Here is a 27,424-nt window from a genome sequence, read left to right as displayed (position 1 = left end):
TTGGAAAGCTATGACACTCTTGGGCAGTGTAGAACTACACAGCTGGAAGGAAGAAAAACCCTATGACTTTAGTGAGTAAAGGAGTACAGCTCAAGATCAAGCTCAGGGGTAAAAAGGTTCAGCAACACTCAGATAGATAACAGGCTGGCCCCCTAATCGAAAAACTAAAGGGGCTAGTGGGACTCAAAACATACAAAGCATCCTGAAAAGGGGAAAGGTGAAAAATAGCCTAAAAAAGGAAGGCAGAGGTCATTGTTAATAGTGTATCAAGATTTAAAAGTCACAGTAGTCTTATCGCTCTGTTTAGTTTGATTTTATTTTGTTCTGGTCTGTCCAGTCATATCAGATTTGAAGGCATAGACATCTAACTCCAAAATAGCAGGTTATACCATGGTAACTATCCTTAATTTCCTATTAACTTAAACTGAAGCCCTGTATTACTTACATTGTCTTACTATGACTGATCTTACTTGAATCTGGTTTGTTAGACTGCGGTTTTGCCTTGGCTGATTTTATTTGAATTTGGTATGCTTGATAGTATCAAGTCTAAGAGTAGAGGCAACTACTCTGAAGATGACAAGATGTAAAAGCTATCCATACCGGTTTTGATTATTAACCACTTGCAAGTCCTACAATGTCTTCAAAGTTGTATTTTTATAAAAATAGCTATGTAACATTATGCTTAACTATATTAAGCCTGATGATGTGGACAAGTCTATTGAAAATAACAGGAGAAAGCATAGTAACTACGGTAGCTCACCTAATATTGTGGTCTTATGTGCCTTTTTCATTGCATGTTTTTCTAGGAATTTGTTTTGTTGTCTTGTTATGATCTGTTTTTCCCTATAATATAGAGAGGATAGATATACATGTAGAAATTCACACATGGGAAGAATTTTTTAAACTATTTATGGGAACAGATTATATAACGCACAATGTAATGAACAGATACTCTGAACAAGAAGAGATACTAAGAAACTCAATGCTAATTCTGTAACATTATGATATCAAATCTAGCAATACTATTATTCACTGTTCAGAGTGATATTAGTCTAGTCTCTTAAATTCAATTTCAGCATATGTAAAGATAAAGACAGCTACTACGAAGAGAATGAGAGACATTATGGTAGTCATTATTGACTCCCAATGTCAGGTCTTGAAGACCTAAAAAGCCTTCATCATCCTGTAATGATTTGATTAGTTCTATAATATGCAGTATGTAGTCAATGTGTGTGAAGATGGGGACAACTATTTGCAAGAAAACTAGAGACAAGATAGACAGTGAAGATCTCCAGTGGACTTGCTTTGAAATCTGTATTTCTTTAAGTTGTTTCTGTATGAAGTGTTTTGTTCTGTTTTGATATGTTTAATCTTAACCTTTAAGACTGATAACCACATTACTAAGTTTTCGTTGGATCATTTAGCAGAACTGTTGGCAGTGTCACTATTTGAATGTCACTTTGTATACTTTAATTTTGTAACCTGAACAATTATTGCTAAGATGACAATATGTAACTTATCAACTAGTGATTTTTTATTTTTTCTGTAATTCTGTATTATTTCTATCCTTTTTTTTTTCTTGTTTCTCTTTAAATAAAAAAAAAAAGAACTTCGGCCCCCAAGGAGGATGACCTGACCCTGAGACACCCCCGACTTGTCTCTCAGGGTGATGTGGGTCTCTCTGACCTGTTTGACAGGGATGGGAGGTCTTCCTCATCTCCTCCTTACAGTCCCAGGCCATAAATCCACTTCATCCCTTCCAAGTGACTCAGGAACTCCAGTAGAGCCCCAGGGGAACCCAGCGTTCCCTGGCCCCCTTACCATGCTTCTCAGAGAGCTTTCAGCCCTGCCAGTCAGATCTGAGGTGGTGCTTCTTACTACGGTAAGACTCAGTTCATAGACTTGGTTCTTTCCACGGTTCTGGTTGCAACCTAATTGCAAGCATATACATACTATGCTTATAATTTGTTTGCAGCTGGAGTCATGACAAATTCTGAGATCAGAATTAAAGAAGGGGTTGAGGTCCTGACCAGAGGTGCCACTGTATAGTAATCTACAACTTACTGTGTCCCTGAGTAGTTCTGGGGAGCAGAATGGAATATTCGAGTGCAGATCTGGTTTCCGGTTGCTGATACCCAGTAGTACAAAGAACAAACAGGCCTACCATGAGAGGACCATAGAAGTCTGCAGATGGGTTTCAAACTTTGACCCTTGCTTTTGATTTATCAGGACAGGATGTCCAGTTCATCCTGGCCACTTGCTGTGCTTCAGATAAAAGACAAAGAATCCTGCATGAGGATAGCCACTCTGCAGATGGGCAATGTGCTTCGAAAGAGATGGAAACCACCTTAGAATAGCTTCCTCCTCCCACAGAGCCAAGGAGGGACTGCAACGCTATCGTGGGGTAGAAATGATGTATAGTGAGCTGGCTGCCCTTACCATGGGAATGAAGAGGTGCATTTGAGTTCTGTTAACAATAAGTAAGTTGGAGTCATACAGGATGCAGAGGAAAATTCAGCTATCCTGTGTAACCAATTAGTAGAAGTGTTTTGAAAATATACTAATATATATATCCATCTTCTAGAGGGGCAAAAGCAGTAATGAGACATCATTTCATCTGTCAATCAGTCCCAGATATTTGACATACGCTCCAAAAAAACTTCAGATAGGGCCACATACATATACAGTCCACTTGCTGGACATGGCCTTTTCTGTATTCAACAATCGGGTCCCAGAGGAGAGACAAAAGAGAAAGCTTAGGATTATGGTGATGCTTTAAACTCATTCAGGTCACCTAAAGAAAAACCCAGGACAGCTGGGGAAAGGGTCTCTGTTTGAAGTACAAGAGGATTGGACAGTGGGCATGAGATTGCACCAAGCCTCTGCCTGGGCTCTGCTCCATACATTCGGCAGCTAATGTGATTGTCTCATGGCATTGGAAGTCTGACTGTGCCCGCTCCCAGAGAAGGGCTAAGCCAATCTAAATGCTAGTGTCCTGCTCTGAAAAGTCCCAGGGAACCTGCAATGCTAAGTTCCCCTGTCATCACCATCTCCCCCAAGGAACCCTGGGTAATCTTAGACTTCACGGATGAACCAATTCAATTACTTAATTTAGTTTTGACTTACTTCTCTAGAAGACTGCTCTGGACCTGCAGCCACAATTAGGGTTGAGGGGACCCCTATCCCAGAGAGTCTTTACAATTGCCCTAATAGAAGAAGCTGCAAAGAAACTTGAAGTCCTGACTCCATATCAGGTCTGAGCTATTCTGGAGAAACAGTTCACTTTCAGGTCATGCTCTTTAATCTCTCTGAGGCTGTCACAAAAACTTATTATCATTAATCCCGCTTCTTTGATGCCTATGGGCCCAGAAGTTAGCCACTCTTATGAACAAGTGAACTCCCAGACCTACGTAAGCGGGCAAGACATCAGGGATCTGCCCCTTGGTTTGGTTCACTGATGGAAGCAGCCTTGTCAATCATTGAGAAAACACAAGCAGAAAACTGTGTAACTCCTAGAGGCACTCCATCTTGCCAAGCAGGTTTCAGGCATGCCCTGTAAAGGGTACCAAACAGACACGTCTGTGGACTACTCAGGAAATCAAAAGGCAAATAGGGAAGCAAGAAGGACAGCCTTATAGCCCCTCAAGATTCTAGCCTTATTCCCAGTTCCTGAAGAACCATTTTGGTCCTTCTTCAAGGAACACAGTGTGACCAGCTCTAAAAAAATCCTACATGGGAAGTGGCCTCAGTCTTCTGGAAAGGTTGAGAGAGCCAATTAGAACCTAAAGCAAGCCAAGAAACTCTGAGTCCTGGGTCTGACTGCTTCCAATGAGTGCTCATGAGAGTTCATAATATGCCCAAAACTGAGCAAAGTTTGAGCCCATTTAAGGTGTTATATGGCCATTTCCATCCTCTAATATGACAGCAGACCCAGAGACCATGAGACTCTTACAATACCTCATTCGTCTTGGCCAAGTACAACAGGGTATCAAAATGTAGGAAACCAAGTCCTGCCAGCTCCTGGTCCAGAGGGACCACCTACTATTTGTCCTGGAGACCAAGTACTCTGAAAAACTTGGAGGCAGGGGACACACACTGACCAATTAAAGCCAAAATGGAAAGGCCCCCTCTCAGTAATCCTTGCTGCACCCACTACAGTAAATGTAGCAGAGAGAGAGATAACTGTATTCGTCTTTCTAGAATAAAGCTGGTCTCACCTGAGCTGTCAGAAGAACAAGATCACCCAAGAGGAGCAAGCTACTTCTATGAACCTCTGGAAGACTTAAGATTTCTTTTCAAAAAGACACCAGTGCTTCTACGGGAAGCATGGAAGTTTGACCTATTCCTCATATTTGGATCAACAGTGAAGCTCAATAGTTATTTCCTCTTTTCTCATTGTTTTCTTGCAGGTTTTTCTTTTCCAACGCAGCCAGTGAGTCAAAGCACCCCAAGTTGGAGATCCCCGTAAGGTCTGCAGCCTCTTTAGCTTGAAAAAGCTATAGAAAGACAGAGACCTCTACTCCTGCAGCAGCCCATAAAGAATTAGGGGGATTTCTGACTCTCAGTGGAAATAAAATAGGAGATTAGGGCATGGCAAAGCTGGCTGGAGAAGTAGGCGTGACTTCTAACTACAAGATCCCAGAACAGTTTCCAAAGCCCTGCACATGGAGTGGATTTTCAAATAGGACAGCCTAGACCTGCCATCAGCCTGGGGTGGGGGATCCAGGCACTGCCTCTCAGGACCTGTATGGAGAAGCTCCCACAGGCTTCCCCACTTTTGGAACATAATGACACAGATGACAAGAAGAGCTCGCTCTCACGGCTTTCCTTATGACCCCTCATCCTGCATCCTCCCAGGCGTGCCTTTGTCTGGCTTTTTCCTCTTTTACTTGGCCCAAGCTCACTCTGCAGAGCCAGTTTCTCCACATCTCTCCACTTTTACTCTTTCAAACAAACTTTGCTACCATTAAAATAAAAAGAACTCAACCATTTAGAAAGTTGACTCTTGCATTCATATTTTCCTCAGTATCTCAAAATAACAATCAATGATTAAAGAAAAATGAAACAAAGCCTGAGCATGTAGAACCTTAACCTTGGAGAAAGTATGGAACAATCTCCAAGAAGGACCATTAGCAACAATGTCCACAAGTGCAGAGGAGCCTGAACTCCACATGGAATGTCTAAAACAGGGACGTATACACCTCACGGCTCTGGACAGCTCCTAATGGCCCCTACCAGACTGCAAGCTTTTAGCATTATGCTGAAGATGTTTACTCTTATTTTTCCATCTTGATTGTGCAGACAGGGTAGGGCACAACTGAACAGTCAAAATCCACGTGTATCAGATGTTACATGCTAGGGTGTGAGTTGGCAAGAAATCAGTGTTTACTCATCACACCTAACTGCATGTGTTTGTGCCTGTGAAGACTGGAGTTTCTCCTTATTAGCAGACATGAAAAGCTTTCTTGTTTATTAAATTCTGGGCTTGTATTATTTCATGTTAAAGCTACACTATAATATAAAAAGCAAAGTTTTGCTACTTATATACATTAATTATGCTCCATATGTGGCCCAAAATCATGCTCTTGCTGCAGAGCAGCCCAGGAAAGCCAAAGCTTGGACACCCATGGCTTGGACATCCCTTCTTACAACATGCTAGTGAAAATAGCAAAGGTGACAGAGGGTAAGATCTAGATAGAGCTCTGTGTTTCTGTCTCTCCCTACCCAACTGTTTCTCTTCTCATCATTGTGAAATCCTAATGCAGGTACCAAGCAGACCTCAGACAGGCAAAAATGAGGACCAAGAAAAGTTTGCCTTTTTTTGTTGTTGCTGTCTTTTGAGGAGGGATGGCAATAAATTATTTATTTATTATTTTATTTATTTATTTTTATTTTTATAGTGTACAAAACTCAGCTTTCATTCTTGATTGTTAATTGGAATATATTTCAAAGAACCTCAGAACACATTATTTTAAAGCACAAAAGTACAGCTTTTAATACAAATATTCTTTTTTAAAGCCATATGAACACGATGTTTAACACAATTATTTTCAAAGGAATGTGATTTCTTCGTAAAAACTAAAACAAACCAAATAATTTAAAATCACAACGCTACAAATGTAAATCCTGGTTAGAATTCTTATTTTCTTATTTTAAAATCATATTTCTTATCTTAAAAAGGAAGATTCTCCTCCCTAAAAAAGGAGTAAATAAGAAATAATTTTGCAAACATTTTCAAGCTGATTTTAACGTTAATGATGAATGAAAGTGAGATGCCTTCCGAATAGAAAGATTAAATTGTTTCTGAAAATACATTCTTCCTTCCCATAAATCCTCAGATTAGATCCAGAAGGAGGTCTACGTTTTATTTTCACTTGCAAAAGGGGATATTGGAACTTAATCATTTTCCTCTAAGTTGGGCTTTCCTCTTCACCCCAGAGACTTCCAGCAACTTCATGCCACATAGGCTGTTATAAATTTAGTATAACTAATGCAAAAGGATTTACTGGTAGTATTTTATTTGAACAACAGCTGCAGAAGCAAGCTGTAATTTTTAAGCCCCTAGTTTCTGCTTTATTTTATATTTTGCAATTTAAGCAAAATGCCATTTGACAACTGAAGCCATGCAAAGATATTATAGAGAAACCTTAAGTGTTTTTTTCAAGCCACAGCAGGAGGGTAATAAATAAAACTACTGACATTTTCATGAATTTAAGTACACAAAGGTAAAGGCTTCTGAGATGAAACAGATATGTTTTTTAAATGCGGAAAATGAAGTGAGATTTTTGCTTAGATAATTATCACATATAACACTTGCCCTAGACAGATCATAGAAGTTAGTTCAGTTAACTGTGACTTAATGTGGCAAATTAAATTATGTCAATCCAAGTTTGGTGTGCTTGATTTCTAATGTTTTTGGATAAAATGAGATCAACTCTTGGAGAAGAGCCAGCACGGAAAGTCAATCCACTCTTGTAAATTGAGGTCTAGCTCCTTAATCTTGCAATCTAACAAGATGGCTATAGAACGACGAGGAGAGAACCTCTGGGATCTTACTTCTTACCCCAGCTGAAATTAACGGCATACACTACTACAGTGTTTAGTCTTTCTACTACCTGAGTGTAATCAATATTCAAAGAAACCTAAATATTACCTAATCTGTGAGTAGGATTGATTTTAAGACAATGCAATAATAGTTCATGCTATTACCAAACCAAACTTAATATTTTCAACCAGTGTCTTTATTTATTTATTTGGCAAACTCATATAGCCAACGATTCAGATTTCCCAGAGACATTTTTGCAAGGGTAAAAAAAATCCATCCTTACCATGTATTCTGAGATTGCTCCAGCCAGGCCACCTATGCATTATTGTGATTGCACTTGGCATTCATGGCTGTTGGTTCTAAACATTTTCACAGAGATTCTACTCAATCCATGTTTGAGTGTGAACAGATAAAAAACACTGGCAGGCCCCAGGAACAGATGACAAAATACTGTCTCTTACGCTACTCTAGATGATGGCCAGGAGATCCAGTTAAGTGTCTTTCATCATCCAGAGATCAGAGAGCCGAGGGCTCATTCACAGAACCACATTTGGGGGTCTCTTTCCCTTTAGATGCAGGCATTTGTCAGAGACCCTCATCACATGGAAGAACACCCTCCAAATTGGGTCCTCATTGTATGCAGTTATTTATGTCTTACTTCTTTTAGGAATTCTTGAAGGCTCAAGTTTAAACCTGTCTCATCCATGAAGTTTCCCTGGTCTTTTGCAACTCTCAACTTTTCTTCTGCATAGTGAGTATTTAGTGTCATGGTTAAGTGCTCAGATTTTAAGCATCCTAACACCTGTCCCAAAAGGCTGGTAACCTGTATGAGATAAAAAGGAAAGACCAACTGGCTGCTTGCTTCTGCTGCTCCCTGCAAGCTTTCATATGAGCTGCTATTTCTTCTCTGTCATGACCCTTTGCCAAATCACCCCACATTAGAGTCAGCCAACTATGGACTGAAACCTCTACAAACTGTAAGCTGAAATAATCTCTCCTCCTTTAACTTGTGGGTGTTGAGTATTTTGTTTCACCAACAAGAAAAGTAAGACAGATTTTGGTACCAGAGAAGTGGGGTTGTTGCTGTGACATTATCTGGCCATGTGGTTCAGAAGCCTTTCGAACAGGCTTGTGGGAAGGTTTGGGGATGCCTGCTGAATAAGAAACCATGGAATGGTGTAATCTGAACTTGATTGGAGAGCTCAAAAGACTGAAATATGGATAGAAATGCAGCCAGTAAAGACCAGGCTCAGGAGGTTTTGGTTAGGAACAAGACTCACATTGGTTGTTGGAACTCCAGACCACATGTGGTATGCTTTGGCAGAAACTGTATCTTCATTTTGCTCCTAATCCAGAGATTTTCCCTAAGACTGAGATTGAATATGGTGGACTAATTAATCTTACAGGAGAAATTTCAATGCAATCTAATATTGAGGCATGGCACTGCAACTGTTGGGATCTTTGAGCCAGATGTATGAACAAAGACCACAGCACAACAGAATGATTTACAATATTTTGAGTTTGGCCAGAAAGGAAAGTCCTATAGCAAATAAGGAGCAGAGGAGAACTTGGTTGCTAAAAAAGAAGAGGACATTAGAAAGAATGGTCTCACAAGAAGCAACAGGACTCCACTCTTTACAGCCTCAAAACTGTAAAGGTGATATAGACTTTGCCTTGAGAAAAGAGCACCCAGAATACCAGACTTCAGAGTGGTGGCAGCTTAAGGAAGCTATTACTCAGGATTTGGTTCAGAAATCCAGGTACTCAACCCCTATAACTAAGAGAGAAGGAAGCCTGGCTAGTGATTCAGTTGGTGGTAGATTTGGCATCATCCACAAGGTGCCAGTTTTAGCTGCTTGGAGAATACCAGAGTTGTGGGGTCAAGAAGGCTTCCACCCAGATTTCAGAAGAAGGCACAGAAGGCCAGGCAGTGTGTCCCCGAGGGAGCAGTGTGTGATGTTGTGAGTGTGAAGCCAAAGGTGCAGTAGAAAGCCAAGAAAATTGAAAAAGCCAGGAATGTGGATTGCCTGAGGAAAGCTGCAAGGACTGAGCACAGTCAACTACAGAGGACTATAATCTCTACAAAAGGAAGAGATTATACCCTCCCTCCTCTAATGTACAAGTATCAAGTATTTTGTCTCAGAAAAGAGGAAAGCAACTAAAACAGATGCAGTTAGAATGTTCTCATCTATATCATTTGGTAATTTTTCTGGCAATCAGAGAATGGAAGTCACCCAAGCATCTAGTAGAGTATCTGATGACAATGCTAGTCTAGATTTTTTATGAAAAACAACACTAACACCGAGAATACCACCAGTGTTGTATCTGGCCCAGCCAACTTCACCTGAGAATGGGGAATTATCTTCCTTTTAAGGAATATGGCAGCACACATAGGCAGTAAGCCCCATGTTTATGTGCTTTTCAAAAGTAAGCTATGATAATCTATATGTACCCCATATTTATCCTATATACCTCAGAATACAAAACTAATTTTACAAATAGTTTAATTCAACTTGTAGGACTGTTTAATAAAGTGGTTTAAAAGTATCAAGTGGTAGATAGTAAGATTCAGGGAAATGAAGGCCTCAAAATTGCAAGTCAGAAATGATTTAAAATAACAGCTATTTGCAATTTAATTACTTTAAGATGGAATGCACACTTGGATTTTATTCTTGCTCACTCCACATCCAACTAGAAAAAAATTATAAACTCTGAAAACTTCATATGTATTGTACAATTTATTAATAGACGTTTTATCTGGTCGTAATAAGAAAATGATGACCAAGCGAACCACAAAGGCTGCACCTGAAATTTTACTTCAGACTAGTTCATACCAAATTTTTAGCCTAAAAAAGAAAACTGCCAATTCCCAAACACAGTGAATGAGCACAAATTCAATTCTAGCATTGCATAAACCTGAGAACATAAGAGTATCAAACTGCTAAACCTGTGGGCAAAATGACCTCTATCTACATAGAACTCATTGGATCCCAGGAGACACAAATGTCCTGAAACTGAATTTGACTAAGTATGTCTACTTCTTATGTATGAAGGAAAGTCACACATTAAAAATAAATTCTCAAAATACGTTACATCTGTGTGTATACACAAATGATAAAAAGAGCTAACAACCCCAAACACAAAGCATAACAAATGTCGTCAAATCTAAAGGTAAACTCCTGCGCTATGTACAAATAGGAAATGCTGCCAATTAAAAGTGTAAGCAACAGTGTTCTAAAATATACAATTTCAAGGATATTAGAAGATTTAAAAATATATGCATATTAAAATGAATGAACTATCCAATTATCCTACCATTTTCCATGTCTTCTAATTCAAATTTCAGAAACCAATTTTTGTGAAAATTCTGAGAATCTCTTTAATCCCCACAGCAAGACCTAAGAGCACTGAGATGTAGCATAGGTTTCTGTAGCACAGGTTGGAGCACCATGACCCAAAAATTTTAAATCGCAAATACTTTAAAATCTGATCAATTTCGGATTTTGGAGCATTTTAGATTTCAGATTTTGGGATTAGTAATGGTCAGTTTGTAATACTTATGCAAATATTCCAAAATAAAAAAAAATCCAAAAGATTTCAGTGTGAGTTTAGTCTTTAAGGAAAGCAGAACCTTGAAAGACTGCAAACTAAGATTTTTCACATGCAAACACAGAAAAGAGAGCTTTCAGGGAATACTGGCAGCCCCACAGCCTGCACTAGCCAGGCACTACCAGTTTGCTTTCTCCCCCTACATCCATCTCAAAGCAGAACCGCAAGGTACTTAAGTGTTATTCTTCTGCAATATCTGTTAGATGCCCTAAAACATACACAGAATGCACAAATATATACAGGGTTCCAGGAGACAGATCACCTTGCTATTACCAGGAGAAGAAGGACTGTATAACCAAACACTGCCCAAAACTCTGTACTCTATCCAGAGCATGATCTCACGATGCTGACAGCTGTCACTCGTGGTTCACACTAAGTCTAAAGAAATGTCTAAACAGATCTGCTTCCCTGAACCTTCATGCTCTTTTGAAAGCTCAATGGATACCTTCAATGTCACTTAAATGAGACTTAGTCCTTCCACATTATAGGGATACAAAGTTGAGTTTTCAGGTTGAAATCAAAAAATCATTCAGACTTTGTTCTTCAAGGAACTCTGATTCCCTGGCTGTTACAAACATACTGAGTAACTCCAAAGAGAGTTTGAGTGTGATAACACAGATAATATAGAAGCTGAGGCAACTTCCAGTATCAATCTGAAAACTTTGGCACTATCATCAGCTTTTAAGTCGGAGGCACCATCTTTGAGTGATGTTGAAGAGGAGTCACTATGAAAGATCAATTAAGAAGCAGCTGATGGATGTGACTACTTCTGGTACCAACAGCACACATATGACATTGGTCTAAAGACCTTCTTTGCTAAAGTACAAAACAATCAGTATTTCTACAAGTATTTGGATGGTTGTCAATTACCGTATAGAGCTCAGGAGAGGCTTACTAAATGCAAGCAAAGCTCCTTTTCAAGTCAGAATCCCATTGGTGTTTGCAGGGTTGATTTTCAGCCCTTTGCTTTCCCTTACATTTATTCCAACTCAGCTAAACTGATAGGCTCAGGGGTAGCAAAACAAAGCAAGGAAATGACCACGTGTGCTCCCCGTGGGCAGGGTGTCACGGCTGACGGGTGCCCCACAAGCTTCCGCAGCAGGCACAGTTGAGTGCTTACAGAAGCTAAGTCCGGAGCAAAGAGTGCACTTACAGCACAAGTCCAGTAGGAACTCTCAAGGTCTGTGGAAATAAAAAGCTCACCATGATTGCTCATTTGTAACCTGAGGGGTTATGCCCATTTTTCCATATCACCTTAAGAGGGCAGAAAGCATATGTATTAAATAAGTTTTAGGTATTTCAGGGCAGCAGGTGTGCTTTCTAGGATTAAGAGGAACCATAGATTGATAGTTGTTTCAGGTCAAATTTGCCTGAGAAATGAGACCTGAAGGGTTAACTTGTACACAACACAGAGAGCACACAGAAGCAAATGCCCTGCTCTTCACTTATGAAGATGGCACTCACACACCATCAAAGAGTCATGCTGGGGGGTCTTATTTCCTAGCACTAATGAGATCTCCAAACCATACAACTGAGTTAAAAACAACACAAATTCAGAGATGAGGTCAACACCTGATGCCTTAAAAACTGTGCACAAAAACTCATGTCATTCTTTGTGATCAGAATTTGTGTTGTTTGGTAACTTGTATCTCAATTCGCTTTATCAATAAGAAATGATTACATGGAATTTGCCTATTTCTAAACAATGAGACTCATCCCTAGAGCATGTGTTATCTACAACTGAGGTTATCTCAGAGCAGAGCTAATTCAAAAGAGTAGATTTTGAGGCAAGGGTTGCCTCAAAACCAAAATATTGCACCCAAGGAGACTACTTTGCAAAGCACCACACTCACTGGAGCTCAGCTTTTCTAACATATTTTCTTCCAAAAGCAGCAGTAAAGAGATGGTTTCCATAATGGCATTGTACCACACAAGTGAATTCATTTTATCTCCTGTGCACCAGGTCCTGTGTCATAATGGTGACCAAAGCAGAGATAGTTTCAAAACTATAGTTAGTTTGAAACTATAGATAGTTTCAAATGATGAAAGTTATACTGTTTAAAAAGTTAGTTATTTCAACTCCTTTTAAGCTTAAATTGTGCTTCTTTAACACAGTGATTCTGACTTAAGTTCCCTTTCTTCAATTTCCACATCTGGGAAACTGAGCAAGGATGGTCGTCAACCAAGATGGGGAAGAGAAAGATATGAAACAAAAAAATACACTCGCTGGTAAAATGATTAAAACTGGTTACAATTATAACAATGGTACATATTTAAATTTAGTAAAATAGCCTCTAGAGTAAAATTTTTTGAAGAAAGTAATACAAAAATCACAGTTGCCAACTCAAATCCTATCTTCTCAGGGCATTTCATTCTTTCCAGGAAGCCATGGAGGTTTCAGTGTGTAACTGGCAGACAATACGTGAAACCACATTTTCACTGGATTTGGGTAAACTCTCTGCCCCTTAGTATAGATTTCCTCTCTAACATCACCTAAACACTTAGCTATGCCTACAAGACACTTAAGAAACAAATGCCAGCGCCAGGAAATCATTTTAAAAACCGATTACCTATGTTGATTGCAGTTTCTTGTTTATCTCCCGTCAATACCCATATCTTAATTTCTGCCTTCAACAGCGTCGCTATGGTTTCTGGAACCCCCGTCTGAAGGCGGTCTTCTATGGCTGTGGCTCCAAGTAACAGTAAATTCTAGGTTGAAAAATACCTCTGATTAGAAATTAAGTCCCATTTAATGAATGAAAACTCCAACCAAACCAACCAGAAAGTTCTGAGACAGTTAATTTAATCCCTACACCCAGCCTAGGTCTATAGGTGATTAATACTATTAGGTGTGGGCCTTCCACACTCTGCACCATGCCGGGAATGCTCCACACACTGGCAACCAGCGCTTGTCTTCCATCCCTGGGCCCCGAAGCATGTTCGGATCCAGTGCACACACAGGTAATTACTGTGTTAACAGTGGATAAGCTCTTCCTCTCATTCCACTGATACAGATCATGCTGCATTTTCCTTAGGAGAAGAACTGAATCTAGATGAAACTCTTATCTGGAGGTATAGTAGCAAGAGATCTGTGTATGCACCAGCACATTTAATAGCTAGAGGGAAACCATCGAAGTGTCCTAAGATTAGGTGCTATAAAATATGTACTTTGATAGTACTCTGCCAAGCAGTCACACTGAGAATGGGCGTCACTGTGCTGAAACACTGTACTCTAGCCCCGCCTACCTATTGGCAGACTGCAGAGGGCCCAGCCAGCGCACCCTAACTGACCTTGTCTGGGTCTCTCTATGACCCAGCACTGAATCTCATGAATACCACCTGCATATGGTACCCGCGTGATTACGTTTTTCTGATTCTAAAAGTAGTTTTGGATATTTCCAGTGTTAAACCAAACTTGGCCTGAACTTGTCTCTATACCAGGTTATGAAATCTGACTCAAAGTGGACTCTCTATGGTAAACAACTATAACCTAGATTGGTAAGTGAAGTGCAACCCAACCAAAAAGTGAACCTCTACAATTAAGCAACCAAGTCTCACATGACAGAAGCTACATGTCCAGCCAATCAGGCACTGACACATGTTCATATATGGCAATGCTGACTGAAACCAACTCAGCTGTTTCTGTATGGCACTCTCTTTTATCTTGCTACATCTACAGCCTCACACGAGGCGAGCCCTAGACGTCTTCTGCCATCAGGAGGGCTGCTCTGTTTAGAACTTTGCCTTGCTCGAGCAAACATTAATGAAGCTAACTCATCTTCTTTTAACTAGTAAGGCAGGACAAAATTTATGCTTGAACTCGTCGTATCAGTGCTACTAAGATTCCATCAAAATGGCTGAATATGAACAACTGAATATAAAACTCTAGCAAGAACTCAGAAAAAGCAAAGGGGAATTTTTAAAAAGTAAATGAATGAAAAACAGTAAACACATGATGTCTTTAGATGTAGAGAAACTGGAAAAATGGTCCAGTGCTTCCTGACACCAACAGGAAACGATGAAACCTAGTTTCCAAATTTAAAGGAATCCAAGGAAGTACAAAATAATCTAATTCTTGAGTTATAACTAAAAGTAATAACAATGACAATGAAGCATAAATATTCTTGCAATCCATATGTATAAGATCTAACCATCCTACTACACAATGTTCTCAATAGGGTGACCTAACAGGCTCACGTAACCCAACAGGGTGACCTAATCTTATGACATGTAATCTCAGGCACCCAGAAAGTTACTCACACCATTTCTGACCTGATATTTCTTTTTTCTTTCCTTTTTCCTGATAGATCTTAGGATCTCATTAATGGTTTGCTGAAGGTGGCTGGATCTTTCAGATAACCCATGAATACTAAGTGTTTCTAAAGCACATATATGATTCAAAGCTAGGGGTTGATCAAGACACTCAGAAAAAGGCAAGCATCGCTATGTAGCAGCCGCACTCCTGTTCACAGACTCTGTTCAGTGAGCAGTAGCGGCCTTCAGTAGGAGCAGAAAAGTCATTCCGTGTGTGGTCACCTTCTCGATGATCTCGTAACACTCTTCCAACCGCTGGGCTCTGTCTTTCAAGATGATGCTGGCTTCCTGATAGACTTTCAGCCACTCCTCATAATCATCCTCGGAGAGGTCGGCATAGGCCACACAGAGGGTCCGCAAGCCTGCAAACAGCAGTGTGAATGGACAGTGGATGCTGTCATTCATATCCCAAGAGAGACTACGTGGCTTCCTCTAAGTCCCCACGCTCAAATAATGAAAGGTCTGCTTTTCAGGCCACTCTAATTCAGCACTCACATATCTACAGAGGAAATCTGAAGAGGGCTCTACTCTAAAGAAAGACTCTTCTACAAATTCTATAACTGCTGCACAGCAGAGAGTGAGAAGCCATGCACGGTGCATACATGCAATGCAGGAATCTCCAAGCTGACGTGTATTTCAAGGCAGTGATTAAAAGCCCACCATGGGGTTGCATTAAAGATCCGAGTTTCCAGGCAGCCACGCCCTGGGGTGAACACACTGGCGCATCCTCTTCCAGGTGATCATACCAGGAGACAGCAGCAGCGACCCGTGCACTCCAGCGATCATCACACCCACTTGTGGGAAAATCTAGAGGGCTCCTTTCCTGCTCTCTGTAGGCTCAGTGAATTATTTCCTTAAATCCTGGATAAGCCAGTGTCATAATGATAACAGGCACAGAGAAATGACGAGTTTTCCAGGAAGGGGACAAGATGATACCACATGAGCAGAGTTAGCCCAGCCCTCCTTCTGTGCTACTGCTTAGAGTCACATCTGGTAACTGAATTTGGTCTTTGCCACTTATTTCGTCACTGCCATGGGCACAAAATGTGGCAGTGGGAGGGGACAAGGTAGGCACCTGAAGAATATCCTTCTGTGAAGCAAGTCAAATACGGCTCCAGTAGGATGTCTTATGCAAGCATCAGCCATAAACACTTAGAAGTACAGCTTCAAGGAGCAAAAACAACATTTTCAAACATTGCTTACCTTCTGTGGCAAAGTATTCTAGATGGCATAATGTTTCCTCCATGTACTTTGAATCCTTTGAAAGTCTTTCAAAAATTACATTATCCTATAAAATAGGGAAACACTGATTGTGACTGGCAAGCCTGTAAGGAAATCTTCCAGTCAGCATGCTAAATGTGGTTTGATTTAATTGTGTTTATCTAATGGACGTGGAAATACTTGAGTAGGTAAGATCAGAGTCTTTGGTTGGGCTGAGGCATGAGCTTTGAAAAACACTGGGTATGGATATGCCCAACAAAACCAGAAGTTATTATGTACCTTAAAAGCCAAGTAAAACCCCGGTGGGCTCCTAGGCAGCAATAGGATAATCAAGAACACAGCAGTGCCCAACTTCACAGTTTGAAAACCCTCATCATGAAGTACAGACGGAGTATCCCCTGTCTGAGTTACTTGGAACCAGAAGTGCTGCAGACTGGAATTTTTTTTCAGATTTTACAATAGCTTTTGCACACAGACGATGAAACACCTAGAGGTGGGGACCCATATCTAAACACAAAATTCATTCCTGTCCACGTACACCTTACACACACAGCCTGCAGGTGAGTCTACACTACACATTCCCTGTGCCTGCATTCGGACTGGTATGAGGTCAGGTGGAGAACTTTCCACTTGGGTCAGTGATCAAACGATTGAGATTTTTGAAACATTTTGGATTTTTGGATTAGAGATGCTCCACCTGTGATACAGAAATGTTAGAGGCTTCCCATTCAGAAATGAAGAGTGAAACACACATCCTGAGTTCCTCAGGGTCAGCCTTGCTTGCTGCCACTGCAGTCACCCCAACAGGGAGGGCGCAACCCACAGGCACCAAACCCGCTCTTACTGAGTGGGTGCATGAAGCCCGCATCCTGTGACCGTCTACGCAGCTAACAAGCAGGGCTGGAGGTCCAGACGCCACAGACAACCGATCAGATATGCTGTACACTGCACAGTATCAGGATACTGACTTTAAAACGAGGTTGGCAGGTTTGGAGATACAGTCATTAAATTCTACAAAAATGAAATAACCCTGACAGCATTTTCACATTTGCACCATTCCGTATTTATAGCTGACCTCTCTCTGCTGCCTCTCACTGACTATGTGCTGCGGTACTGAGAACACAGATGTTAACTTTCAAAAATGTATCAGGGATGCATCTTAACATCAGAACTCTGTTACGGGTCCAGATACAATGCCTTTAGAAGTCCTGTGCATTACCCATTTTTTAATCTCTGGTCATAACATACTAACCACCCTTTCCCTCACAACTGGTAAAGATTAGTGAGATTTTTCACTATATATCATATGCATGACATAGGCCCATAACATAAGCTTAAAGGTTCTTTCCCTCCACCCATGGACGGACCATTTAACAGGACACATCTTTCCTTACAGACTGCACTTTTCGGTTTGATTGGGGTGGATGGCGCACAGGACAAAATGCCTGCCCCAGGAAACTGACCAAAAATGCGGTCACTCATGCACACTCCCTATGGACCTACTGCAACAGACCAAAAATAAATCACAGTGACGGAAGCACAGCTGCTAAAAGACCACCATCCAGCGGGGGATTTAAAGACGCTGGTCAGGAGCCGACGCGAGTTACTACAAAGGGTCCCCACACGATGGCGCTAAAGCTGGAATCGGTGCTCAGCCTCCACAGCCTCTGCACCGTGCGCTGAGCTGCGCCCCCTGAAACCACCAGCTGGCTGGACACACACCCTCCTTGCTGTCTCTGCCTGGTGGCTATCACCACCCCATGGGGCCTGAAGAGCAAACAACTGGGGACAAGGCATCAGCAGGCAGGAAGAGCAGCTGATGAACAAAATAGCCCATAGCTCTGGGCTCTGGAGCTACCACATGAACACTTACGGCGCCTTTGCAGTATAGTCGAAGCTGTCCTGAAGGAGTTCGCACAATGACGGACATTCTTTTTCTGTCACTGTAAGAAAGAAAAAAATATTCATCATGGGTCTGCTCCATAGAAAAAAACTATAGATGAATAGAAGATGCCCCATTCCGCCCTCCTCCCTCACTTCTGCACACACCTGGCATCACAGTCCATTCCCCATGCCCTGGACCCCACACGCCTTCTGCCCAAATCCTCCTCTTCCCATTTCGCCCACTCTGGCAGGCTGCCCTCATCCTCACTGACCCTCCCTGCACACCAGGCTCCCAGCACACAGGACTCGCCACGCTCCTCCCCTGCCCATTCCTCCAGCACCTTCACTGACATTTCACCCTTCTGAAATACACCCCAAGCCCAGCGGGGCCCAGGCACCCCTCTCTACAGCCTCCTCATCTGATGATTCCCCACTGCACCATCTGCACCAAAGAATGAGGCCTCAGGTCTTCAGCTCTGCATAAATTCCCACATCCTGACCACAAGGACTCTCTCCTGGATTCGCATTCTTCCCCAGCTACCTTAGCAAAATTGTCTAGCTGGCATTTCGATTTCTCAATGAATAAAGCAGGTTACCAACAACTACCCCAAAAGGGAATCACAGAACTAAGTGGTGTCAGCAAAACGAGGGGTCAACTAAAACAGAGCCACCACTATCCCCACATATGATAGCTCTCTTCCGTCTTCCCTTCCCACAGTCTTTAAAAATGCATCTGCTTGTCTCTCCATATTCATGTTTTTATCTAACTCCCTTCATACTCTGTCTGACCACCCACTGACGGTTCCAGTTACTGCAGCCACAAAGCAACACAGTTTCCAACAAGAGAATCTGGAGGGGCAGCGCAAAGGCCAGAGAGATGCGTAGTCGGTCTCTGACTACACACTTCCTACATGAACTGCCCTGTTATTCACTATCAGGTCTGTCTCACTGTGTGTCCAACCGCAAGGGCCTCTGACCCACCAAGTCCAAGTTAAAGTCCTAAAAGAAAGACTCGGCCTACAAAGAATTTCCTACAATGATATAAAAATTGACATTCATTAAACACCTTACCAAAAGGGACAAACCATGAGCCAACAGGTTCTTTAAAAACCCTCTCATTTCAATACTCGGAAAAGATATTTTTGAGGAAACAAAACCTTGATTAACCAACAGTGTTAAAAAGGGAAGAAAAACACCAACATTAAAATGTGGTTCCTCATAACAAATCGTGAAGTTTCCAGGGGAACAAAAGAATCCAACAAATATTTCTAGGTCTTAAAAAAAAAAAAACTGAGCTGGGAAAAATGCTTTGGAATAAGTCCAAGACCTGGACATGGCCTCTCATGGGACGAACTGATCTGAGTTGTCATCAGGTGTCGGCTTTGCAGCCCCAGAGGAGTGTCAGGTGTGGCAGGCGGCACCATCTCAGGGGCTCGGACCAGCATCAACAAAAACACCCTCACACACTCCCCCATCCAGACAGGCCTGCCCAGATTATGCAAGGTCACCAGAGCTAAGGGGAAGGAAGCACAGGAAAGTGTAAAAAAATAAAGAAAAAAGGACCTACTTCACTTTCTTTCACTAAAAGTCACAAATTCCAAGAATAGGGGTGATGGAGGTGTATTTACCATATTTAATGCTCAGGTTCTAATCATATCAAACAATCATGTGAATATGCAAATGAAGTTGTTAAATAGATATTAAAAGTCCAAGTGTCTGAAAGAGAAACATACCTGGAAAATTCCAAGACATTAAGGATTCCAAATGTCTGCTCCTGTCCCATCTGCAGTAAGAAAAACAGGTACCTGTGATGCAAAACAGTAAAATCTCAAAGCATCTGCCCTGGATCATAAATGCTTTCTGCCCATCCTCTGACCCTTGGTAAGCAGCTGAGAGCTGTTCTCTCATCCATCTGATGGGATCCCAGCGCCCTCTTCTGGCATGGTAGAAGCTTTTTTCTCCAAGTACCTCTAGGGCTCTCACCGTTGGCCGGGACAGCCACAAAAGAAGGAGACCCCAGCTACACTGCACCTTCAGGAACCCTGTAGCCAGTTATGCTTTGTCAGTCAGGATTTTACACATTTTATAAGGCTCTATGCATACATCTTGTTAGTTTATGTCCCCAACTGCATGAGACCCCTCAATTTTCTGCCAAAAAAGTAATATCAAACTGAAGAAGGGTCATAAAGACCGTAAAGTAGGCTCATGTCAGTTCTCATTGGATTTTAATGCCAAATCACTATTCCCCAAACTTAGAGAAAAACTTGGAATTCAGAGGTTTGGAGATTAAGAGTTACAGATAAGGGATTATGAATTGCACCGGTCTCAGGGAATTAACAAATCAAATGCTCTTTTTCTTTGGATTTTCTCAAGTTAGAACATCAATATTCACAGTTTCTCCACCTGAAAAAAGCTTGGAGACTGTGTGCATGCCACTTCCAAATTTTTAAATTTAATAACACATCACAACCAGTTTGACTCCAGTTCCTGCCACTAACAATGTGACTTTCTGATGAATGGTGATAGTATTATTCTCTCGGACTTGACAGAAGTATCAGAGAAGTAACCAACAAATTACCAAGACCGTGACTGGGCACATTAGTGTCTTCCCAACACAAAATCCTGCCTCCATCTCATGGCATCCTGAAGCACCTGAGGGTGCATTTAAGCATTCCCTGTTCACTGCCAGCAGCAGCCTCCTCTCTGCCCACTGACAACAGCGGCCACACCAACACAGCACACCTGTCAGAGGTTACAGCGGTCAGCAAGGACTCTTTGTGGAAAGGGCTGGTGATCAATTGGAGAATTACCCCTGAATTAATGGCTGAATGGGATTTTTAATTATCATTTTTGATACTCAACTAATCAGCCCATCATTTTTATTTCATTTGTATGACATAAGATTTTTATAAAAGAACAAAGAGGGCCACTCCGGCAACTAACAGTGCAAAGATGCAGTGTCATAGGTGCTCTCCCTGGGCTTCTCTGGCACCACGAGCCAAGCACACTCAGCTCTCTGCTCACACCCAGCCTGCCCACCCACCCCCTCCCACATCCCAGCAGCACCCCCAACCTGAAAACCCGCCCACCAAGGCAAAAAGCCTTCTCAAACTGACAGGGAAGAAGACCTTTCTTTTCTTTCTTCCTTCCTTCCTTTCTTTTTTTTAGTTGCTATGAGGGAAATTCTATATTCAATCAGTACTCATTCCACTAATAATGACTGCACATTTCCTTAAGCTAAATTCCCTCTGTTGATTGAATAAAGTAAAAATAAACATGGTCTGATTTCCATACTCCACAAGAAATTGAACATGCCAGGGGAAAGGTTGGTATTTTGTGTAAAGTCTGATATCTTACAGGGTTTTGATATTTCTAAGTAAAAGGAAAAAACTGACTATTGTCAATGCAGGACAGTATCAACTTATTAGACCACCTGGAGCAAACCTCAAGCACGCTAAAAACTCTAGAGATTTAAGAATGCATTAAGGTAAAACTGTAACGATCCATCAGTTTTTCAGAAATCAAGCGGGGAGTACATGAAGGAAAATTTTTTAAAAATAGAGAAACACAAAGTCCTTGACATCAGGAGGGAAACACAATCATAAATGTAAAGGTCTGCAGCTCTGACTCCGTCCCTCACAAGCAGAGTCCCCACTTGTGGGCGGAGGCCCCGCCGTGGAGGAGCTCCTGGGTGCTGTGGCTACAGAGAGACGCAGAACCCGCCTCAGGGACACAGGACAGGGACACAGCCATTCTCCCAACTTCTAGGGAAAAGACCTGCAAAGCTCTTAGCCACAGCGTCACGGTACTGAAGCCCGGTAGGGAAGCATCTTTAAGAGAAAGTATCGCAGTGCCAACTAACAGAGAGCAGCTCCTACAATGACACAAAACCAAATACACTGTTTCGAGTCTATTTCGCTGAAAGGAAGACAAAAAGGCAGCCATGACATTCACAATAGATACATGATTTCAAACTGCAATCAGGACATCCATCCAGACGGAAAGCACAGGGCCAGCTTACCGCCTCTATGATGACGGAGTACGGCGTCCTGGCCGTGAAGACGAAACCCAGCTTCTTGGCTCCTTTCACCAGTGCAGCTTCATCTGTCAAGCAGAAGCGGGTGAGACCCTGGGCGGACTCAGGCATTCTTCCCTCACGCTAACACTCCCCATCTTCAGGTTCGGGGAGCCTGGCGCTATCTGTAGTAGTAAGGGCGCGGAGACAGCAGCCCTGCTCTTCCTGTCACCTGGGCTCAAAGCCAGCCCCTCTGCAGGATGTGGGGAAGGGACGCGGGGAGCTTACTCACAAGAGTGATCTGCACACCTGCTGTTCTCAATGGGGCCGTGTTCTCCTAGTCAACCTAACACTGCATTCCCACTGACTGAGCATCTCTTCCAAACAAGCCCATGCATTAGATGTACTACTCTGGGGTTCAAAGCACCCAGAAGAGGGCAAAGAGCAGCTGCTCCCACACACAGCTTCCCCAGCAGCTGGAAAATCCACAACATGTGGCCGATGCAGCCCCATTCTCTCTGGAAAACTCTGCACAGCCTCATAACCATGGCTGGGAAAGCCAGCTGGCGTGGGTCGGGTCCTCCTGCCACCACAGGGTCATCAAGACAGTCAGGAGAGCCCAGCACCAGCTCTTGCAAGTTTCACACCTGCAACCCCCCTGGAAGTGGTGTGAGGCTAACAGGCCGGTGGGGGGGCAGGCTGTCCCCTGCCTCTTCCCCACATCACCACAGACACCCCCATCCTCAGGGTGGGGGCTGGCAGGGCTTGTCCACCAAGCGTCCTCACCTGGGGAGGAGGCCTGGTACAGGATCTCGTCTCCATCCTTCTCGGGAACAACAGTGTGGCACACAGCCAGCAGGGTGAGGAACTCCTGTATGCAGGGGGCTGTGGGCTGCAAGCAGAAGACTGTGTTAGCCCCTGATGACAGTTCTGACATCCAAAGGGCAAAGCAAATACACCTTGCAATGTGTCCTCAGCCACATTATTGGCCACACCTGGCACTGTGTGACTTCTGGCTCTTCCCTACAGTAAAAGTGACCGTGAAAGTAAACACTCTGAATGGATTCAGGACATCAAGTAATCCTGACAGTGTACAGCTAAAGACATACATGAAGGACTTCCAGAGCTGCTTCAGAAATGGCAAGTCTGATGGAATAAGCCTGCACAGTGAAGGGGCAATTGTGAGGGGCATTAGTGGCAATGTGTCCGTGACTGTCATGAATTTTAACATTTGTAATAGTCACTGTATTTTTTAAATCACACCTCACACCCTGAGCCTGGATGCAAGTCATCCCCTGCGTTCAACCCAGTAACAGTTCCCTGCTGCCTTAGCACAAGGCCCAGGTCCTGAGCTGGACTCCATGTCCCCCTTGGTGTGACACTGGCTCTCCATCTACTCACCTGTCACTCTGGTCAGACGCCTTTCCCACTGTGCATCCTAGCTGTCAGCTGGCTCCCCTACACACTCATCCTGAGATTCACCATGGGGTCCCAAGGCTCAGGACTTGGCCACTGAGTGCCTCCCATCCCCAGTGGAGAGCCGAGCACAGCAGCCAGGCCCCCATCACACACCTGTCACCGTGTTCCTGCTATTTACAAGCATCCTCTTCACTGCTGTCAGGTGTGGGACAAGCAGGCTGTCTGCCCACCCACGGAGGTCTCCCCAAGCAGAAGACGTGGGAGCCACACGGGGTCACCAAAATCCGCACACTCCTGGCCACTCCATCCCACTGGCAGGTGCCTGTTTTATATCTTTTTTTTTTTTTTTTTTTTTTTTTGTCTTTTTCCTTTTTACCGGGGATCAAACTCACGACCGCCTGCTTGCAAGGCAGGCGCTTATGCCGCTAAGCTAAATCCCCAGCCCCAAGGTGCCTGTTTTATAATGCATCTGATTTTAAATTTATGATCTCTGAGGGAATCCAAACGCTGCCATCCTGAGCTGAGCAAAGATCACATTCACCCCACCCCCACACACTTGCTGTGCTCGTGTACCTGCTAGAAATGCATAATCATGAGTTGACAAGAACCAGTAACCACTGCTGCAGTTCACAGCTCCCACGATCTCTCAGCCCTGCGCCTGACGAGCAACCACAATTCCCTGCACACTCTCAAGCCTTGTCCCTAACAGGCAGACACAGTTCCTTTTCGCTGACCCTCGCCACCCTTATGCTCACGACCCTTAAAAACACGACAGCCTGCACAAGAGTAGCTGGTCTGGTTTCTAGCGCCCGAGTGGTCCCTCTTGGGTTTGCTCCACAGTAAGCCTGTCTTGTGAGTTCATAACTCTCTTTTTTTTCTAATTAAGAGGAAAAAAGACACAGAAAAGAAAAAGCAAAAGAGACCACCACCACCAACAAACCCAATACAATAACAGTGTAGGTTTACAAAACCAGAAGATAGGAATTGGACAATGGTGGTAATATTGCACATTGTTACCTACAAAAGGGTTGCTTAGAGTAACAGATATATTCTTGCAAAATTGATCTAATCATATGAGTATTAACAATTCTCTTCCAATAGCTAATATAATTAGTATTGTCATTTTAGCTACCATATATATATATATATATATATATATATATATATATACATTTAGCTATCACACACAAATTTATGTCTTTTCCTTTTCTCTTCCTTCTTTCTTCCTTTCCCTACCCCAATTACTCTTCCTCTTTGAGCAGTTTCTTACCCTTACACAGTATTTATAGTAGATTTTGGATCATAACTATTTTTTCAGTTTCTTAAACTAGAAAGACAATATGGTATTTACACATGTGAATTTGATTTATTTTACTTATGAGTATGGTCTCAAATCACGTCCATTTACTTATAAAAGTCTTTATGCAATCTTTATAATTGAGTAGTATGCCATTGTATAAAAATACACCTTTTTTATCCATTCCTTGATTGATAGACACTTGGGTTGTTTCCAAGATCTGGCTATTACAAATTGTGCTGCTATAAACATGGGTGCATGTATATCTCTATGGTATGATGTTTTCAATTCTTCTGGGCTGAGTTAAATGGAATCTCTAATCCTAGCTTTTTGAGGAATTTCCACACTGATTTCCACAGTGGTTGCAGAATCCACACTCCCACCAGCAGTGCAGAAGGCTTTCTTTTTCCCCAGAGCCCCTCCAGCATTTGTTGTTGGTAGTTTTCTTTATTCTGGCCATTCTTTCTGATGTGGTGGAATCTCAGTGTGGTTTTAATTTGCATTTCCCAAATGATCATCTTTCATATATTTATTTATTGCTGTTGAGCATCTTTCATATATTTATTTGCCATTTGTATTTCTTCATCTGAGAATTGTGTTTCATCTCAGATGCCTGTTTTTGGATTGGGTCCTTGAATTTTGGGTACCTCACAGATCTAGAAAAATTATCTCTAAAATTCATCTGGAACCAGAAGAGATCTAGAATAGCAAAGGAATTCTGGGCAACAAAGCTAAGGGAGAAGGCATCACAATCCCTGACTTGAAATTATATTACAAAGCTACTGTGATAAAAGCAGTATGGTACTGGAATAAAAACAGATCTGAAGATTAATGGAGTAGATTAGAAGATATAGCCCACAATGACAAGCACACTCAGCCACCTTATCTTTGACAATGGGGCCAAACACTTTCAATAGAAGAAAGATAGCTTCTTTAATAAGTGGTACTGGAAAAACTGGCTCTCTATATGCCACAGACTAAAACTAGACCCCTGTCTATCACCATGCACTAAAGTCAAAATGGATCAAAGATCTAAATATTAGAACAGAAACATTAAATCTGCTGTAAAACAAAGTATGTAGAAATCTTGACATAGGAGTACGCAGAGAGTTCATAAACAAAAATCAAACTGCACAGGAAATACTTCCCAGAATCAACAACTGAGATCTCCTCATCTTATTAAAAAGTTTTTGCATGTCAAAAGACGTCTCCAACAGAGTGAAAAGAAAGCCCATGAATTGGGAAAATATCTTAGCCAACTGTCTCTCAGACGAAGGACTTCTATCTAGAATTATATAAAGAATTTTTTAAAAAGCTCATACTCTGTTTCTTTTCCTTTTTCCTAACGATCGGTATCTCTAAGTCAGGGCATTCCTCATTCATTACTATAAAAATTAGTGAAAACCAAAATTGCCCAAGGTATCAGTTGCTCCTATTTTCCTTGGAAAGCAACAAATCCTGTAATTTACATTACAATGAGAACATATTTATAATTAGGAAAGTGAAGACTTAATACTGCCTTTCCCACCCAAGAATACAATGTGTCGTCTTATTCACTAAACACTTCTAAATCTTATAATATGACCTAGTATTATCTTATTATTTGCTTTAAGAAATCTATGGTGGGCAGAAGCAGGGAGATATGCCTTGTTTTGTTTTCCTTTGTTAAACAGACTGTACTAAATTTAAATGGTCTAAGGAACTTTCCATTTTACAGCTGTATGACGTTTAATCTATCACTTTAAAAAATTTTAATAACAATATCCTTTTCTCATTGCTAAGGATGGAACCCAGGGCTTTGCACATGCCAAGCACGCACTCTACCACTGAGCTACTCCCCAGCCTTCGATTGCTTTTTATACTACGAAAGGAATCTAATTTCTATTATGTTTCACAGTGGCTCGTTATTGTGATATAAGTAAATGAAAAATTCTTGCTTTTTTAAGGTTAATTTAATCTGAATTTGTAACAGCTCTTAGCAGCTTTGCGAGTTTCAGGTGACTCTCCAAGGTTCTTAAGGCAACTTTATCACCCACAACCACCTCTTCCATACACGGTTTTCAGATCTTCTCTATCTGCATGGATTAGACTTCAGAATGGTGTTCAAAGGCAAGAATGGTGAAAAGCTCCTTGTCCCCGGGTTACTTTAACGCCACTGTTTTTAATGTGACCTTTTAAAAGAAGCAGCTGCCTATGACCTTGAGATAGATCTGGATTTTCACATTAGCAGGCACATAGCTGAATCTATTTTTCAGGGAAGTTTTAAAATGATAAATAAATGGCTACTACCACAGAAATGATTTTACTCTCTTCTCTCTTGGTAAGACTGAAGGGCAGTTTCATGGAGCAGATCACCACTGCTCCCATGACCAGGTCTCATCAGCCTATGCGAATAGAAAGTACATGTTCAATTCCAGTTCAGAGAAGACAAGTAAGTGAGGTTAGAGGATTCACAGATTCCTCAGAGCCTACACAGCAACACACTGTACCCCAAAGCATTTTCACTGAGGCTTCAACTGAAGACTGCCTTCCCCGCAGCTGAGAACCACCTTTGTTCCATGGCAAACAACCCAACGGGTCTTCCTGACTTTATAGTAAAACAAACAATAGTGACATAGTT

General features: G+C 42.0%; 1 protein-coding gene across 2 annotated transcripts in view; it reads right to left on the bottom strand.

The window, feature by feature from the left end:
• Nucleotides 1-27,424, bottom strand: part of Atp8a2 (ATPase phospholipid transporting 8A2) — a 627,840-nt gene that overhangs the window by 407,707 nt on the left and 192,709 nt on the right. For both annotated transcript variants that reach the window (XM_063232530.1, XM_063232531.1), the window contains exons 17-23: nt 22,875-22,980; nt 22,095-22,177; nt 19,807-19,856; nt 18,063-18,132; nt 16,172-16,256; nt 15,191-15,330; nt 13,225-13,363 (exon numbers count right to left, since the gene is read on the bottom strand). In XM_063232530.1, coding sequence (XP_063088600.1) covers nt 13,225-13,363; nt 15,191-15,330; nt 16,172-16,256; nt 18,063-18,132; nt 19,807-19,856; nt 22,095-22,177; nt 22,875-22,980 — 673 coding nt within the window. The remainder of the gene's footprint in view (nt 1-13,224; nt 13,364-15,190; nt 15,331-16,171; nt 16,257-18,062; nt 18,133-19,806; nt 19,857-22,094; nt 22,178-22,874; nt 22,981-27,424) is intronic.

This window comes from Cavia porcellus, unplaced genomic scaffold (genome assembly GCF_034190915.1).
Source record: "Cavia porcellus strain 051 isolate PalLab524CR breed Dunkin Hartley unplaced genomic scaffold, mCavPor4.1 scaffold_21, whole genome shotgun sequence".
In the NCBI taxonomy this organism is placed as follows: Eukaryota; Metazoa; Chordata; class Mammalia; order Rodentia; family Caviidae; genus Cavia; species Cavia porcellus.
This window is presented reverse-complemented; position numbering and strand designations above follow the sequence as displayed.